This window comes from Neophocaena asiaeorientalis, unplaced genomic scaffold (assembly GCF_003031525.2).
Source record: "Neophocaena asiaeorientalis asiaeorientalis breed wild unplaced genomic scaffold, Neophocaena_asiaeorientalis_V1.1 scaffold14, whole genome shotgun sequence".
Lineage (NCBI taxonomy): Eukaryota > Metazoa > Chordata > Mammalia > Artiodactyla > Phocoenidae > Neophocaena > Neophocaena asiaeorientalis.
In genome coordinates this window covers 11,099,616-11,116,414 of record NW_020175192.1, presented here as the reverse complement: position 1 = coordinate 11,116,414, position 16,799 = coordinate 11,099,616, and the positions used below count along the sequence as shown (strand labels likewise).

The 16,799-nt window shown below is 42.1% G+C and overlaps 2 protein-coding genes across 3 annotated transcripts in view; one reads left to right on the top strand and one right to left on the bottom strand.

Moving 5' to 3' along the window:
• The window catches only part of GSR (glutathione-disulfide reductase), a 44,885-nt gene extending 44,123 nt beyond the window's left edge, over positions 1-762 (bottom strand). Inside the window, 2 exon segments of the mRNA XM_024764992.1 lie at positions 530-581; positions 583-762. Of these exon segments, the coding sequence (XP_024620760.1) occupies positions 530-581; positions 583-743 (213 nt within the window). The 5' untranslated portion in view covers positions 744-762.
• A 14,471-nt stretch (positions 763-15,233) lies between these two features.
• The window catches only part of UBXN8 (UBX domain protein 8), a 25,978-nt gene continuing 24,412 nt past the window's right edge, over positions 15,234-16,799 (top strand). The window contains exon 1 of one of the 2 annotated variants that reach the window (XM_024764966.1): positions 15,234-15,340. In XM_024764966.1, the coding sequence (XP_024620734.1) occupies positions 15,253-15,340 (88 nt within the window). In that variant the 5' untranslated portion in view covers positions 15,234-15,252. The remainder of the gene's footprint in view (positions 15,341-16,799) is intronic. The other variant, XM_024764967.1, reaches the window with a different exon arrangement.

Genomic DNA, 16,799 nt, shown 5'->3' with positions numbered 1-16,799 from the left:
GACAACCGCTGCTGTAAATTCTGCCCTTGAAACTGAAGGGAGACGACCGGGATCCTAATTCAGTGACACGGGCTCCATCCTCCCTTCCCCTCTCCCCACAGAGACTCAGACCAGCTGCAACTATTCTAGATGCAGTTTTATGTTCCATGGATCTGGTGATGAGATCGAGCATGGAACCCTTCCGCCTTAAGGAGTGACGATGCAGGAAAGTTATGTTAGATTTCACCATCTCCGGCCAGCGTTATTATGATACCTGCGCTGGAACAGACGCAGGCTCAGCTTCGGGGTCCGCGGAAAAGCCCCTTTACACTTGTCTCATCAAACCCCGCTGGGATCCTAACTCCGACCCGCGTGGGAAAGCGGACAGCGCAGAGCTGGGGGCCCATCCTCAGGGAGTCGGGGGAGGTCGCACTAGGCAAGGGCACAGGCTGTTCCTGCAGAGAGAGGCTGAGACAAAGCGGGACGGCGGGACGCGGCGCTGCAGGAACCCAGGCATGAAGAGAAGCGCCGGGAGCGAGCGGGTACTCACGCAAGTGCCGCCCAGCTTGTGGCTCTCCACCACGGCGGCCCGGGCGCCCAGCTGGCGGCGGGCACGAAGACTGCGGCCCGTGCCTAAACGCCATGGCGCGGGAGAAGGCGCAGGCAGCCCGGGCCCAAGGTGGCGCGTAGCCGGAGAAAGTGCGCGCCGCCTGCCTCCAGCCGAGCCCCTCGCTCGCGCTCAGAGTCCGGGCCGGCAGGGCCATGCACGCGGAAGTGCGCGCCGCGGGGGTGCGGCCCGTGGGCGGGCCCGGGGAAGGAGGAGGGCGCGCGGGGGCCGGCGCAGCCTCACGGTGACTAAGCACTCAGCCGGCGCGCGGCGGCGTGTGGGGCGGGCTGGCGATGGGGCTACACGGCTTGGCCGGACCGGGGCAGGGGGAGTCGCCCCACTCCGTCCGGCTGTGCGCGAGCCAGCCCGCCCTGCTCCAAGGGAGGGTCTCTCTTCTGGGAACTCTCCGCTTCCGTCTTCACCCCAGCATCTGGGTCCCCGCGCCCGAGTGGCATCAGCCGAATGTAGGTTTCTGAAGGCTGATGGGGCGAGGAAGGATGAACGCCCCCTTTTGTTCCCCCAGCCTTTTCTGAGCGGGCCCTTTGGGAGTTGCCAGTGGCGCCGACTTCTCCTGGAAGGGAGACTTGCCCACCATCATTTTGAGGGTGATGTTTCTCAAGGTTTGATCCGCAGACCACCTGATCCCTGGGCCCTAACCCAGATCTACTAAATCGGACCCTCTGGAGCAGGACCCCAGCAATCTACATTTTAAACACCCCCCACCCCGGCTTTCAGCACATTTAATTTGGGAGGCTTTGGAACAAATGTTTTTGTGTTCCACAGATGAAGCATAAAGATAGCGTAGAGATGGAGACACAAAAGCATTTTCCTCCCAAGCTGTAGAGACTGGGGTGTCATTTTAGAATATCTGGAGCAACCAATTGCACAACAAAATAGTAAGTCAGTCAGTTTGTGTGGCTGACGCCCATCACCCACAAGGCTGTGAGCACTGGAGGCAAAGGAGTAAAGGTCCGGGTCTCAGAAGCTAGGCCCAGCTCGCTGAAGGGGAAGGGGGACCAACCATATGCCAGTTAGAATGGTATCCAGTTATTTCTTTAGGTTTTTTGTTTGTTTTGTTTTCCTGATTAAAAAGTAATAGAAGGGAAAAAGGGAAAGATCCTCCTTCCACTAGGCTGCCATGTAATAAATGTAGACTAAACAAGAGTTAGAAAAATCACTTTACAACTATCATAGTGATCACTGTCATTAAACATCAGTGAATGTTAAAACCACTGGGTGAAAGTTTGATGAGGAAAAGGTTGTTTACAGTCAGACTATGTCCCCACAGATTGCTTATTGATCACAAAGGGGGAAATGGTGGCTTTACAGTGGGCCACACACCACCTTATCCACGTGGTCAAAGGTGAATATTGCTGGGAATGAGACAGCTGTCATCGTGTGCCTGGTGATGCGATGCAGTAAGAAGTATACAACTTCACTTACGTAATATTCCTGCTAAAAATCCATAACCTGAGTCTGTTCGTGAGGTAACACTCAGAAAAAGCCACATTGAGGGAAATTTTCAAATAACTGGCCTGTACTCCTTAAAAGCTGTCAATGCCTTGAAAAGAAAACAAGGCTTCAACTTCCCTGGTGGTGCAGTGGTTAAGAATCCGCCTGCCAATTCAGGGGACACGGGTTCGAGCCCTGGCCCAGGAAGATCCCATGTACTGTGGAGCAGCTAAGCCCGTGCGCCACAACTACTGAGCCTGAGCTCTAGAGCCCGCAAGCCACAACTACTGAAGCCTGCACGCCTAGAGCCAGTGCTCCGCAACAAGAGAAGCCACCACAGTGAGAAGCCTGCGCACTACAACAAAGAGTAGCCCCTGCTCGCGGCAACTAGAGAAACCCCGCACGCAGCAACGAAGACCCAACACAGCCAAGAATAAATAAATAAATTTTTAAAAACTTAAAAAAAAAAAAACAAGGCTAAGGAACTATTCCAGGTTAAAGAAGATTGAAGAATTATGAGAATGAAAGGCAAGGTTTGATCCTGAATGGGATTCTGCATGGGGAAATCTTCCTATAAAGGATGATTGGTGAAATTTGAGTATGGCCTGTATAACATATAATGATACTACATCAATGTTAAGTTTCCTGAGTTTGAGAATTGTACTGTGGCTAAATAAGAGAATATCCTTGTTCTTAAGAAATATGCACAAGTATCTAGGAGTAAAGAGTCTGAGTCAGAGAAACTTGGTTTCATATCCCCCCACAGGTGCTGTCATAGTCACTTAATCCCTCTGAGAGTCAGTTTCTTCGCACGAAGTAGGAAGGCTGACAAAAAGGAGACAGGCTTGTCAAACAAGAATAGCTTACAGTGGAGGAAATGAGCTAGCAGTAACTGGAGGAAGTAAGCGGAGCAGTGCCAACCAGCTGAACTGTCGACAACTTAAAGGGGATAATGGGAGGTGGGTGGAGTCCTGGAAAGCCTTGCTAGTAGCCAGGGTAAGGTGTTTAGACATTACTCCAGAGGCAATAAGGAGTCTCTGGAGATTTCTCAGGGCATCTTTCCCTGGAAATAGATGAAATGGATTGGAAATGGTGAAACTGGCAGTGTAGGAGGCAAAGGTAATAGGTGGCAGTATTGAGAACAGGCAGGAAGAAACAGATTGGACAGACATAAGGAAGTGAAATTGACAGGGTATGAGTCAAAGATGACAAGTCTTGAATCAGGAGATACGGAAGAACAATGATGCCATAAAGCAAACATAAAGAAGATGAAAGGAGGTCTACGTCTCTGCTAGTTTTAACAGAGGAAAGAACTTTTCATCAACATTTTCATTAAATACAGAATCCCATGCAATACGTTGAAACCAAAGGTTCATAAGGTATTATTTGGGACTATAATATTTTACATTCATGTAAATGTTTTTCCTCTTTGAACTTCTGACTTAGGTTGGAAGGGGAACGGGTAGCCATATCCCCAACACTTGAAGACTTCAGACTGTATCTAAACTTTCTCTTCTTCAAGCAAAGAAATATCAGCTAAAGTAAAAATTTAGTCAATGTAGTTAATAAGAGGTAGTTTCAGGATATTAAATGCTGAGAATGAAAATCGACTAAGTTATCATTCAAGTGTGCAGTCTTATGACGTCATTATAAACTAGCATGATTTGTGAGGGACAGCAGAGCCCCAAGGGATTATTTCACATTTTAATAATTCCATCATTAAATTTTTCTTTGAACACTATACAAATTTAGATGATTTCCACAAAGACACTGAAATATTTGTCAAAATAATAAGCCAACGATTAGTATAGATTGAACTAAGCACTGTCCTTAAGAACTTTATTAGGCACGATGCTAAGAGCTTTCTGTTACCCCTCCTCAACCCAAGAAATAAATACTATCATTACCCCCATTTTGTAAATAGACTAAGGCTCAAAGAGAGTAAATGACTTAATAACTTGTATTAGATTACACAGCTGGAGAATGGCAGAGCTGGATTCAAATCCTGGAGGCCTGACTCTGAAGCCTAGTCTCTTAACCATTACTGGAAAGAAACCATCAAAGATATTGTCCTATGGTGAAAATACAAGATCCAAGATTTTTTTTAATGGTATTTTTTGAAGGAGAAAATATTGAACATCACTTATTTCATTTAAAAAATTGTCGCCTCTGGGCTTCCCTGGTGGCATCGTGGTTGGTAGTCCGCCTGCCGGTGCAGGGGACCCGGGTTGGTGCCCCGGTCCAGGAGGATCCCACATGCCGTGGAGCGGCTGGGCCCGTGGGCCATGGCCGCTGGGCCTGAGCATCCGGAGCCTGTGCTCTGCAGCGGGAGAGGCCGCAGCGGTGAGAGGCCCGCGTACCGCAAAAAAAAAAAAAAAAAAAAAAAATTGTAGCCTGTCTCCCTCTGCGTTTTTTTAAATATTTACATGATGCAAATGCCACACACTGTTCTAGATCCTTTAATATTTTATTCATTTATTTATTTTAAAATTTTTTGGCTGCATTGGGTCTTCGTTACTGCACGCCGGCTTTTCTCTAGTTGCGGCGAGCGGGGGCTACTCTTCATTGCGGTGCGTGGGCTTCTTATTGCGGTGGTTTCTCTTGTTGCGGAGCACAGGGTCTAGGCACGCGGGCTTCAGTAGTTGCGGCTCGCGGGCTCTAGAGCGCAGGCTCAGTAGTTGTGGTGCACAGGCTTAGTTGCTCTATGGCATGTGGGATCTTCCCAGACCAGGACTCAAACCCGTGTCCCCTGCATTGGCAGGCGGATTCTTAGCCACTGAGCCACCAGGGAAGTCCCTCCCTCTGCATTTTTTCCTAAAGTGTAATTTATAGGAAATGTATTCATGTCTCATAAGTAACTCACTGATATTACAACTCTGTTATTTTAAGGTTACAGGTCAAGAGCTATTATGTTAGAAGGAAGGTGGAAATGGTACTTTTATAGAAGTACTTTTATAGATTGTTTACAGACGATCTGCGAAGTCTGTACAGGAAATAGTAATACATAAAGAAGCTTGCACATCTAGGTTGCTCAATGAAATGTATTTCTCATGACACATATATGAAAATAATTTCAGTCATTTATAAGAAGGATAAATATAATATGAGAAAAGGAATTAAATAAAGATTACTAAATTGCAGTTTCATTGTTTAATATTGAGGCAACGAATAAACACTGAAAAGACAGACAACAATAATTATGACTGAATGTGAGATTAACAAAAAGCAAATTTTACAACAAGAGGAAGGAATCTTTCCAAGGGAAACAGCAAGTCTGCTTTGTTGGAAAATGGGCTACTACCTTAGAAGACACGTCTAGAGAGAAATCACACATGCACTGATTAGCTCTTTCACCCTTTTGATCTCTAATTTTTTACCAATGTATTTTCAAAGAATATGGGTGGGGGAGATCATAAAAAAGCTTTAGAAATAACATTAATATACCTATTCTGGATCTAAATATGTATTATGATTTCTGTAATTACTTTTTTTTTTACACCGTACATTTCATCCCCATGACTTATTTATTTTGTAACTGGAAGTTTATGCCTCTAAATCTCCCTCACCTATCTCGCTCATCTCCCCATCCCCTCCCACTCTGGCAGCCACCCGTTTCTTCTCCATGTATATGACTGTTTCTGCTTCGTTTGTTCATTTGTTTTGTTTTTTAGATTCCACATAAAAGTGAAATCATACAATATTTGTCTTTCTCTGCCTGACTTATTTCACATAGCACAGTACCCTCCAGATCCATCCATGTTATTGCAAATGGCAAGATTTCATTCTTTTTTATGGCTGGGTAATATTCCATTGTATATATTTTTTTAATCCATTCATCTGTCCATGAGCACTTAGGTTGCTTCCTTATCTTGGTTATTGTGAATAAGGCTGCAATGAACTTAGGGGTGCATATATCTTTTCAAATTAGTGTTTTTGTTTTCTTTGGAAAAATACGCAGAAGTGGAATTGATGGATCATAGGGTTGTCCTATTTTTTTATTTTATTTAATTTATTTTTTTTTTGTGGTATGCGGGCCTCACTGTTGTGGCCTCTCCCGTTGTGGAGCACAGGCTCTGGACGTGCAGGCTCAGCGGCCATGGCTCACAGGCCCAGCTGCTCCACGGCATGTGGGATCTTCCTGGACCGGGGCACAAACCCATGTCCCCTGCATCAGCAGGCGGACTCAACCACTGCGCCACCAGGGAAGCCCGGGTTGTCCTATTTTTAATTCTTTGAGAAAACATCACACTGTTTTCCATAGTGGCTTCACCACTTTACATTTCCGTCAACAGTTCACGATGGTTCCCTTTTCTCCACATCCTCGCCAACACTTGTTATTTATTGTCTTTTTGATAATAGCCATTCTGACAGGTGTGAGGTGATATTTCATTGTGGTTTTGATTTACATCACCCTGATGATTAGTGATATTGAGCATCTTTTCATGTATCTGTTGGCCATCTGTATCTCTTCTTTGGAGAATGTCTATTCAGATCCTCTGCCCATTTTCAAATCAGGTTGTTTGATTTTTGATGTTGAGTTGTTGGAGTTCTTTGTATATTTTGGATATTAACCCCTTATCAGATATATCTGGACAGATCATCCAGACAGAAACTCAACAGGGAAACACTGGCTTAAGCAACAGATTAAACAAGTCTCAATAAATTTAAGAAGACTGAAATCATATCAAACATCTTCTCCTACCACAACACTATAAGACTAGAAATCAACTATACGAAAAAAAAATGCAAAAAAGAACAAATACATGGAGGATAAACAATATGCTACTAAACAACCAATGGGTCACTGAAAAAATCAAAGAGGAAATTTAAAAAATACCTAGAGGCAAGTGAAAATAGAAACACAATGATCCAAAATCTATGGGCTGCAGCAAAATCAGCTCTAAGAGGGAATTTTATAGCAATACCTAAAGGAACTAGAAAAATATGAACAAACAAAACCCAAAGTTAGTAGAAGGAAAGAAATAATAAAGATCAGAGCAGAAATAAATTAAATAGAGACCTAAAATCATTAGAAAAGATCAATGAAACTAAGAGCTGGTTCTTGAAAAGATAAAAAAAATTGATAAACTTTTACCCAGACTCATCAAGAAAATAAGAAGACAGGGCCCAAATCAATAAAATCAGAAAAGAAAAAGGAGAAGTTACAATTGACACCATAGAAATACAAAGGATCATAGAGGTTACTACAACCTATTATATGCCAATAAAATGGACAACCCAGAAGAAATGGACAGATTCCTAGAAATGTGCACTCTCCCAAAACTGAATCAGTAAGAATTACAAAATATGAGCAGACTAATTACCAGTAAGGAAAGTGAACCAGTAATTTAGAAATCAGACAAGAAGAAGTAAAAGCAATCCAAATTGGAAAGAAAGAAGTAAAACTGTCACTGTTTGCAGATGATAATATATTTTGAAAATTCTAAATATGCCACCTAAAATCTATTAGAACTAATAAATGAGCTCAGTAAAGCTGCAGGATACAAAGTGTTTCTATACACTAACAATGAACTGTTGGAGACATTAAGAAAACAACCCCACTTACAGTTGCATCGAAAAGAATATAGGGCTTCCCTGGTGGCGCAATGGTTGGGGGTCCACCTGCCAGTGCGGGGGACACGGGTTCGTGCCCTGATCCGGGAGGATCCCGCATGCCGTGGAGCGGCTGGGCCTGTGGGCCATGGCCGCTGGGCCTGCGCGTCCAGAGCCTGTGCTCCACGGCGGGGGAGGCCACGGCAGTGAGAGGCCCGCATACCGCAAAAAAAAAAAAAAAAAAAATACCCAAAAAAAAAAAAAAAAAAAAAAAAGAATATAATACCTAGGAATAAATCTAACTAAGGAGGTAAAACACCTGTACTTTGGAAAACAATAAGACATTGATGAAAGAAATTGAAGACCAAATGAAAGATATATTGTGCTCATGGATTGGAAGAATTAATCTTGTTAAAATGACCATACTAGCCAAGGCAATTTACAAATTCAATGCAGTCCCTATCAAAATGCCAATGGCATTTTTAACAGAACTAGAACACATAATTCTAAAATTTTTATGGAAACACAAAAGATCCCGGACAGCCAAAACAATCTTGAGAAAGAAAAACAAAGTGGGAGGTATCACACTCTTTGGTTTCAAACTATACTAATAAGCTACAAGTATCAAAACAGTATGGTACTGCCACAAAAACAGACCCATGGATCAATGGAACAGAACAGAGAGCCCAAAAATGAACCCATACTTACATAGTCAATTAGTCTACAAAAAAGGAGGCAAGAATATACAATGGGGAAAAGACAGCCTCTTTAATAAATGGTGTAGGGAAAACTGGACATCTACATGCAAAAGAATCAAGCTAGACTACTTTCTCACATCATATACAAAAATAAACTCAAAATGTTTTAAAGACTTAACTGACAGATGGGAAACCATAAAAATTCTAGAAGAAAACATATTCAGAACACGCCTTGACATAAATTATAACAATATTTTTTAGGATCTGTCTCCTAAAGCAAGGGAAACAAAAGCAAAAATAAACAAATGGGACCTAATTAGACTTAAAAGGTTTTGTACAGCAACGGAAACACTGACAAAATGAAAAGACAACCTACTGAATGGGAGAAGATATTTGTTAATAATATGACTGATAAGGTGTTAATATCCAAAATATACAAAACTCTGACAACTCAACATTTAAAAAAATCGATTAAAAAATGGACAGAAGACCTGAATAGACATTTTTCCAAAGAAGACGCACAGATGTCCAACAGGCATATGACAAGATGCTCAATGTCTTTAATCATCAGAGAAATGCAAATTAAAACCACAATGAGATATCACCTCACACCTGTCAGAATGGCTACCATCAAAAAGACCACAAATAACAAATGTTGGCAAGGATGTGGAGAAAAGGGAACCCTCTTATATTGTTGGTGAGAATGAAAATTGGTGCAGCCACTGTGGAAAAAAAATATGGAGGTTTCTCAAAAAACTAAAAACAGAACTATCATATGACCCAGCAATTCCACTCCTGGGTATATATCTGAAAAAAAACAAAAACACTAATTCAAAAAGATACATGCACATGCACCCCAATGTTCATAGCAGCATTATTTACAACTGGCAAGATATAGAAGCAACCACCTAAGAATCCATCAACAGATGAATGGATAATAAAGAAGATGAGATATATACACACACACATATACACACACACAATGTAATACTACTACTTGGTCATAAAAAATAATGAAATTCTGCTATTTGCAGATGGAGTATAACCTTTAAAAATTGTGAATCACCATGTTGTATACCTATAACATATAATATTGTGCATCAACTATATCTAAATTTTTTAAAAAGGGAAAAAAAGAATAATGAACATCCACACCTTTCGGCTTAAGAGATGAAGTCTTACCACACTGTATAGCTCCAGATATCTATCCCTGTCCCATCCTCTTTCCTCTCTTCCTCCCCTAAGAGGTAATCAGTATCCTAAATTTGGTCTTTATCACTTCTCTTTTCTTGGAAATAAATGTCCATCATCAGAAAAATAGATATTCATGTTCTTATACTGGAATATTATGTGGAAATGAAAATAAACTAGAGCTACACAAATTAACTGGGAACAATCTAACATTAACATTAAATTAGAAAAGAATATATGACATTTTAAAATATGCTAAACAACATTATAGTACCTAGAGATACATAATATGCTAATATTTAAAACTTTTCTTTATATATATATTTAGAAGTTTTTAAAAATCATCCATAATTTAACCACTCTGATGTAACCATTTTTCCTTGTTGGCCTACTTTAAAGTTATGTCTCCTAATTCATCATCTGTGTCATTTATGAGTCTGTTTCCATTGATTTTCTTCTGCTTATGTGTCACCTTCTCCTGCTTCTTGTTATGCCTAGTAATTTTTTAATTTAATGGTTGACATTGTGATATTGAATGTCTGAATTTAAAAAGTGTTGGTCTTTGTTTTCCCAGGAAGTTGTTACTTATGGATCAATTTGATCCTTTTGTGGATCAAAACTTAAGTTTATATAAGAACTTGTAAACAAATGGTTGTAGCAGCTTTATTCATAATAGCCAAACCTGGAAACAATCAAGATGTCCTCTAAAGGTGAGTGGTTAGTCAAACTATGGTACATTCATATCAAGGAATACTACCCAGCGATAAAAACGAATACACATAACAACTTGTATGGATCTCAAGGGGATTATACTGAGTAAAAAAGCCTATCTCGGGGACTTCCTAGTGGTCCAGTGGCTAGGACTCGGCGCTTTCACCGCCAGAGCCTGGGTTCAATCCCTGGTCGGGGAACTAAGATCCTGCAAGCCACACGGTGTGGAAAAAAAAAAAAAAAAAGGAAAAGCTATCTCAAAGGCCAATATTAAAAGCTTTAATATGCCTCAGTTTGTCTTTTAACAATGCTTATATTGGAAGTCAAGGAATGGTACAGTTAAGATATGTGCATGTCATTGTAGTTAATGAATGCTGTATGATTCCACTTACATAATATTCTTGAAATGACAAACTTAAAGAGATGGAGAACAGATTAGTTGTTGCCCAGGGTTTAGTGAAGGATAGAAAATGAAGTGACTGTGGCTATAAAAGGGTAGTGCAAGAGACTCTTCTGAAGGAACTGTTCTGTATCTTGACTGGTGGTGGTCACATGAATCAGCACAGGTGATAATATTGCATCCAACTAAATACACATCCACAAATGAGTGTATGTAAAACCGGTAAAACCTGAATAATGTTGGTAGATTGTGTCAACATAAATCTCCTGTTTATGATATTGTACTATCGTTATGCATGGATTTGCCAATGGGGGAAACTGAGTAAAGAATGCATGTGATCTCTCTGTATTATTTCTTATAACCCTCTGTGAACCTATAATTATTATCTCAAAATAAAAAGATTTTAAAAATTATGATGTGTGTACAAAGCCTAATCCAAACAGCACATTTTGTATAATTCCATTTATAGAAGTCCTAGACGAGGCAAAACTAATCTATGGTGGAAAAAAAATCAAAACAGTGGTTACTTTCTGGACAAAATCTTTTATCTTGCTGTAGTATATGCTGTTAAGAAACAAGACAAGAGGCCTAAAATGGAGTTGCTTATGCTAAACCCCACACCAGCAAATGCAGAATTAACTTAATTAGTTTGGGCTCTCCCAGAAATGGAATCGCTTGATCAGCACTAGTTAGGTAATCTGTTTGTTGGACCCCTGCCATCCCCTAAAGGAAAGTAAACTTGCAATAACCAACCCACTTTTTTGCCTGGAATAACTTCCTTGTCCCTGCTCCCTTCTGGCTAGAAGTGTCTTTCATTATACAGCTCCAGCTCCTCAGAGCTCCTTTCTATCTGCTATATTGGATGCTGCCTGATTCAAATCAATGTTTGCTCAAATAAACTCTTAAAAATCTTAACATGTTTCAGTTTATCTTTTAACAATGCTTATATTGGAACTCAAGGAATGGTAAGGTTAAGATGTGTGCATTTCACTGTAGTTAATGACATACATGCTGAAATATACATATCATATGACGTATGCATATGCACATAATAGTTAATGATATGACACTGAAGTATTTTGGGGGAAGTGTACTAAAGTCTCCAACTATGAAATGCATCAAAATAAGACAGATTAAAAAAAAAAAAAAGACAGATTGATGAATGGATAGATTGCTAGATATGTGACAATATATATAATAAAATGTGGTGGGTATATGGATAGTTACTGTAAATTTTTTTCAACTTTTTTGTCTGAAAATTTTCATAATAAGATATAGGAAAACTTTACTAGTTGATTTTTTTAATGCAAAAATTCCAAATGTTAGGTCACAAAAGCAGTTTGGATACACTTAATACATACAATTTAGGCTACATTTTAATTAACATTTGTCCCCCCACAACCAAATATGATTATATGTAATTTAAAAATGTGTCGGGACTTCCCTGGTGGCACAGTGGGTAGGACTCTGCGCTCCCAACGCAGGGGGCTCAGGTTCGATCCCTGGTCAGGGAACTAGATTCCACATGCATGCCACAATTGTGTTCGCATGCCACAACTAAGGAGCCCATGTGCCTCAACTAAGGAGCCCTGGAGCCGCAACTAAAGGAGCCCACCTGCTGAAACTGACCTGCACAACCAAATAAATAAATAAATATGTTTAAAATGTGGGACTTCCCTGGTGGCACAGTGGTTAAGAATCCACCTGCCAGTGTAGGGGACATGGGTTTGATCCCTGGTCCAGGAAGATCCCACATGCCACGGAGCAACTAAGCCCGCGAGCCACAACTACTGAGCCCGCGTGCCACAACTACTGAAGCCCGTGCACGTAGAGCCTGTGCTCTGCAACAAGAGAAGCCACCGCAATGAGGCGCCCCTGCACCACAACGAAGAGTAGCCCCCATTCGTCGTAACTAGAGAAAACCCATGTGCAGCAATGAAGACCCAGTGCAGCCAAAAGTAAATTAAAAATGTGTTGACAATCCTATTTCTTTATACATAAAGAAAACAAGTAGCATCACTTCTTAAATTTAAAAAAATGTGAAATTTGTGTCTGAAGAATGTTAATAGAAAATGATTTAATATAAACTATCAAGATTTAAAAGTCCCTTCCTCTTATACAGTATTCAAGGTATTCATAAGATTTTATTGTGAGAACTGAGCCATCTATAACCTATGGCTTAATTATGATCACTGAAAACTATGACCTTAAATCAACATAACTTTACTGTTTGTTCCAGGAAATTCTTGCCAACAAGGACAGGCTGTAAATCAGTACATAATTTCATTGTTAGCTTTAGAAGCTTCCTGAAAATCCATTCATCTGAACAACAGGTTGCTAATCTGGATAAAAAGCTTCCCTCTCAGGCACTGAGAAGTTGAACTGATCACTCAACTGGGCAAATGCCCTTTCTTTTTTTTTTTTGCAAATGCCCTTTCTTATCAAAAAGGGGGCACATCTGACTTCAAGTCCCTCATCTTGCTGTGTCCAGCAGCCCTAAACTATTATACCATGTACTATGTCCAATCCCAGTAAGGTCCCCACATCGAAAAGGCGAGCTTAAACTACTCCAACCTAGACTCCAAAAACCCTATAAAAATCACCCTTGACTTCCCCTGAGTCACTACAGAGATTATGTCACAACAGTGTTCTCCCTTAAATCAGTGAGAAACTTGGTTTTAGATGAATAGGTTATTTTGGTGGTTTGGGGAGGGAGTAAGAGTAGATAAATGCAGTGAAGAGACTTCACAATCAACAAAGTTTGGGAAATGTGTAAGACCCCATGCAGATCTGGAGTACGCGGGAGCCGCCACTTTATTGTCCTGACAGAGATTCATTGGTGTCAACAGATTATACTAGGAATATAGAAAGAGGAAGAAAAATACCTAAAGGAGGAAATCATACCAAAATGAAGACGTTTAAGAGGTGAAGAACTTCCTTTCTTTCCTGTCTTCATGTAGACGAGAACCTCTGAATGAGTCAATATAGTTAATTATTTAATTGGTATGTCATGTTAGAATTTGTATTACTTCACCTCCACTGATTTTGAGATTGTGCGCTCATATCTTGCAACTTCACATCCAGGATAAAGTTCTTAGCCTACACACAAAGCCAAGCCCTCTCTGGTCCTAGCTCCAAACTAATGCACCTCCACTCAAACTTGGAACTGCAATATTTTAAACTGCTGCTTGTTCCTCTGCATTCACAGTTTCCTAAATTTGCAATCCCATTCTTCCTTTTGCCCCCTTCCCCAATTCCTAAACTTTACAGCACAATTTGGGCATGGTTTCCTTCAGGAAAGCATTCAAGCCCTCGCTGGGAATAGGGTTCCACAGACCCCTGTGCACATCCTAATCACAACACTCAGGCACTGTATATATCTGTTTACAGGGCTCTTTCCCACTAAACTGACTTTCTGAGCTTCTTGAGGACAAATTCAGTAACTTCCACACATTTGAGTCTCCATGAGTCCTTCTGTACCAAATTGTGGGGCTCAATAAATGTTAGCTGAAGTAAATTGAAGGGTGAGAAAATTGATGGCTAGGTCAGAAAATGAATTTTCAAGCAAGAAAGCTTGCAAATTGTGACGATCTCTGTAGCTTAATTGCGTTGCAGGTTGGCAGAAGCACCAGAGGTGTATCATGGGATGGCAATGAGGTAATAGAACTGTGAGGCTGAGTTAAGTCATTAACAGTAACACCTGCTGGCAAAACTGATGAGAAGCGGAGCAAGGGGTAGTGGGTCTCCAGGATTCGGTGCCAGGCCCCACTTCTGAGTCATCTTCCCTCGGGTACTAGAGACCATGAAAGGGGCCAGGGATCGTTACGGTGATAAAGAAGGTGCTTCAGCAGAGAGTGGTGCTCAGTTGTCTGACCCAAAAGCCCACAATCACCCACTACGGACACAAGGCCCAGGGGCAGGCTGCCCCCAACAGCGTCAACACCCAGTACCCTTTCTCTTCAGGTTCATTTTACTTTTTTTCTTTTGGCTGCGTTGGGTCTTTGTTGCTGCACACGGGCTTTCTCTAGTTGCAGCGAGCGGGGACCACTCTTTGGTGCGGTGCATGGGCTTCTCATTGTGGTGGCTTCTCTTGTTGCAGAGCATGGGCTCTAGGCTCGCGGGCCTCAGTAGTTGTGGCACATGGGCTCAGTAGTTATGGCTCGCGGGCTCTAGAGCGCAGGCTCAGTAGTTGTGGTGCAGGGGCTTAGTTGCTCCGTGGCATGTGGGATCCTCCCGGACCAGGGCATTTGCCTGTAACCTGCTTTGGCGGGCGGATTCTCAACCACTGTGCCCCCAGGGAAGCCCCTCATTTTACTCTTGAGCTCTTCCTCAGTCTCCAGGGTCCCACGGCCAAAGGCGCAGGTGCAGCCAGCCTCACTGGACCCCACGTTTTGCTTTCATAGAACTTGGTTAGACGGGCGCCAGCAAGGCCGTCTCCCCTGGACATCACGTGACGTGAGGAGGTGATCTGTATTTGTTCTAAGGCTACAGATTATTAGTTCAAAAACCTGGTCTTCTCTCAGTCCGACCAACGACCTGACTTTGGAGTCTAGCTATCTCCCCAAATTCCTCCCTTAGGCAGGGCTTCTGCACTCCACCTTCCAAGGGAGGAGAAACCGGAAGGGGCGGGCCTTCCGCCCGGAAGCGGGGCGCCCTCCACTATGGCTTCTCGTGGCGTTGTTGGCGTCTTCCTCCTTGCTGCTCTCCCGCTCTTGTGTTTGGAGCTCCAGCGTGGGATCCCAGATCTGGGTAAGTGTTGGCTTTTCCCTCTTGGTGCTCATACCCAGGTGACGGTCCTGTGAACGTTGCGTAGAATTTCCGTTTCCCAGCCGCGTCCCCTCTAGGCAGCTTTGACTACGATTCCCAGGCTGCACCGCGCCTGCCTCTCTTTTCCGGCGCGGATCCTTGGGGGAGCGAGACTTCCGCCGCCTTGGGGAGGCCGACTCACCTTGGGGAGGCTGACTCCCTTTGGCGCGGCCGACTCCCCTTGGCGCAAAAAATCTCTCCAGGTCTGGTGAGGTTTTGCGTGAAAGGGAACTGAGGCAGAAAGCACATGAACAAGCATATACACGACTTTCAAATTGTGTTGAATGCTCAAGAGGAAATAAACAGGTTGATGTGATGTAGGCCTACTGAGGAATTTAAGCAGAGATTTAAATGATGATAGGAACCACCACTTTGAAAAGCCGGGAGAAAACGTTCCAGACAAAGGAATTGTGATGTGTTGGAGGAAAAGGATGAAGAAAATTGAGGCTGGATCAAGGAGACTGACTTAAGAGGGAGATTGGCTCAAGATAGAAACATTCATTTAGCATGTACTGTAAACCAAAGTCTAAGTGTTTATTCATTATCTCATCTAATCCGCTTTACAGTCAGAGGGTGGGTACTATTATAATCCCTTTTTTACAGTTGAGGAAACAGATATAGGGAGGTTAAGGGACTTACCTAAGGTTTTAAAACAGGTCACTGGGTTCTGTGTGCAGAATGTTTTGTAAGGAAGCTGCAAGGCATCTTAGGCTTCTGAACTAGGGAAGTCGTGATGATTGTTTGATGGTTGGCCTGACTAGGATAACAGAGGAGGTGAAATGTGCACAGATTTGGGATATTAGCCAACTAGGATTTGTTGATGGATTAATGATTCGGGTGAGGGAAAGGAGAGATTCAAGGATGGCTCCTACATGTGGAGTTGAACAACCTCAAGTCGTTGGTGGTGCCAGTGATAAAGGAAAAACTGAAAGGAAACTGGTGGACCAGTGGAGAATCAGTTCATTTTTGGACATATTATTGATCAGTTTACATGTCTGTTTCCCTCTTTAAACTCAGTCCTAAAATTAGAGACTGTGATGAAACCGAGCTTTGTATATTTCCTCTCTTTCTCCCCACCCCCAAGAAGTCAGGTACCCAGAATGCTGCTTGAAATAAGAAATTAAAATAAAATGCTTTTCAAAAAATCTACAGAGATTCTCCAGAAGTCTCAAGCAGTATTGGAATCTAACAAGACCTTTATCCAAATGATATACAGAAATGTTAAACTCACACTTATTTCAGAATTTACCTGCTCCCTTACCTTAAAGAATTCACCCTTACTCTGCTCATCTAGAATCTTCTACATTTGCACTAATATTTGAGTCACTAGTCAATGAGAAGGTGTTTACTCAGGGTTGCAGAAGGAGATCTGTTCACATGATCAGCTCTGACCACAGGGGAA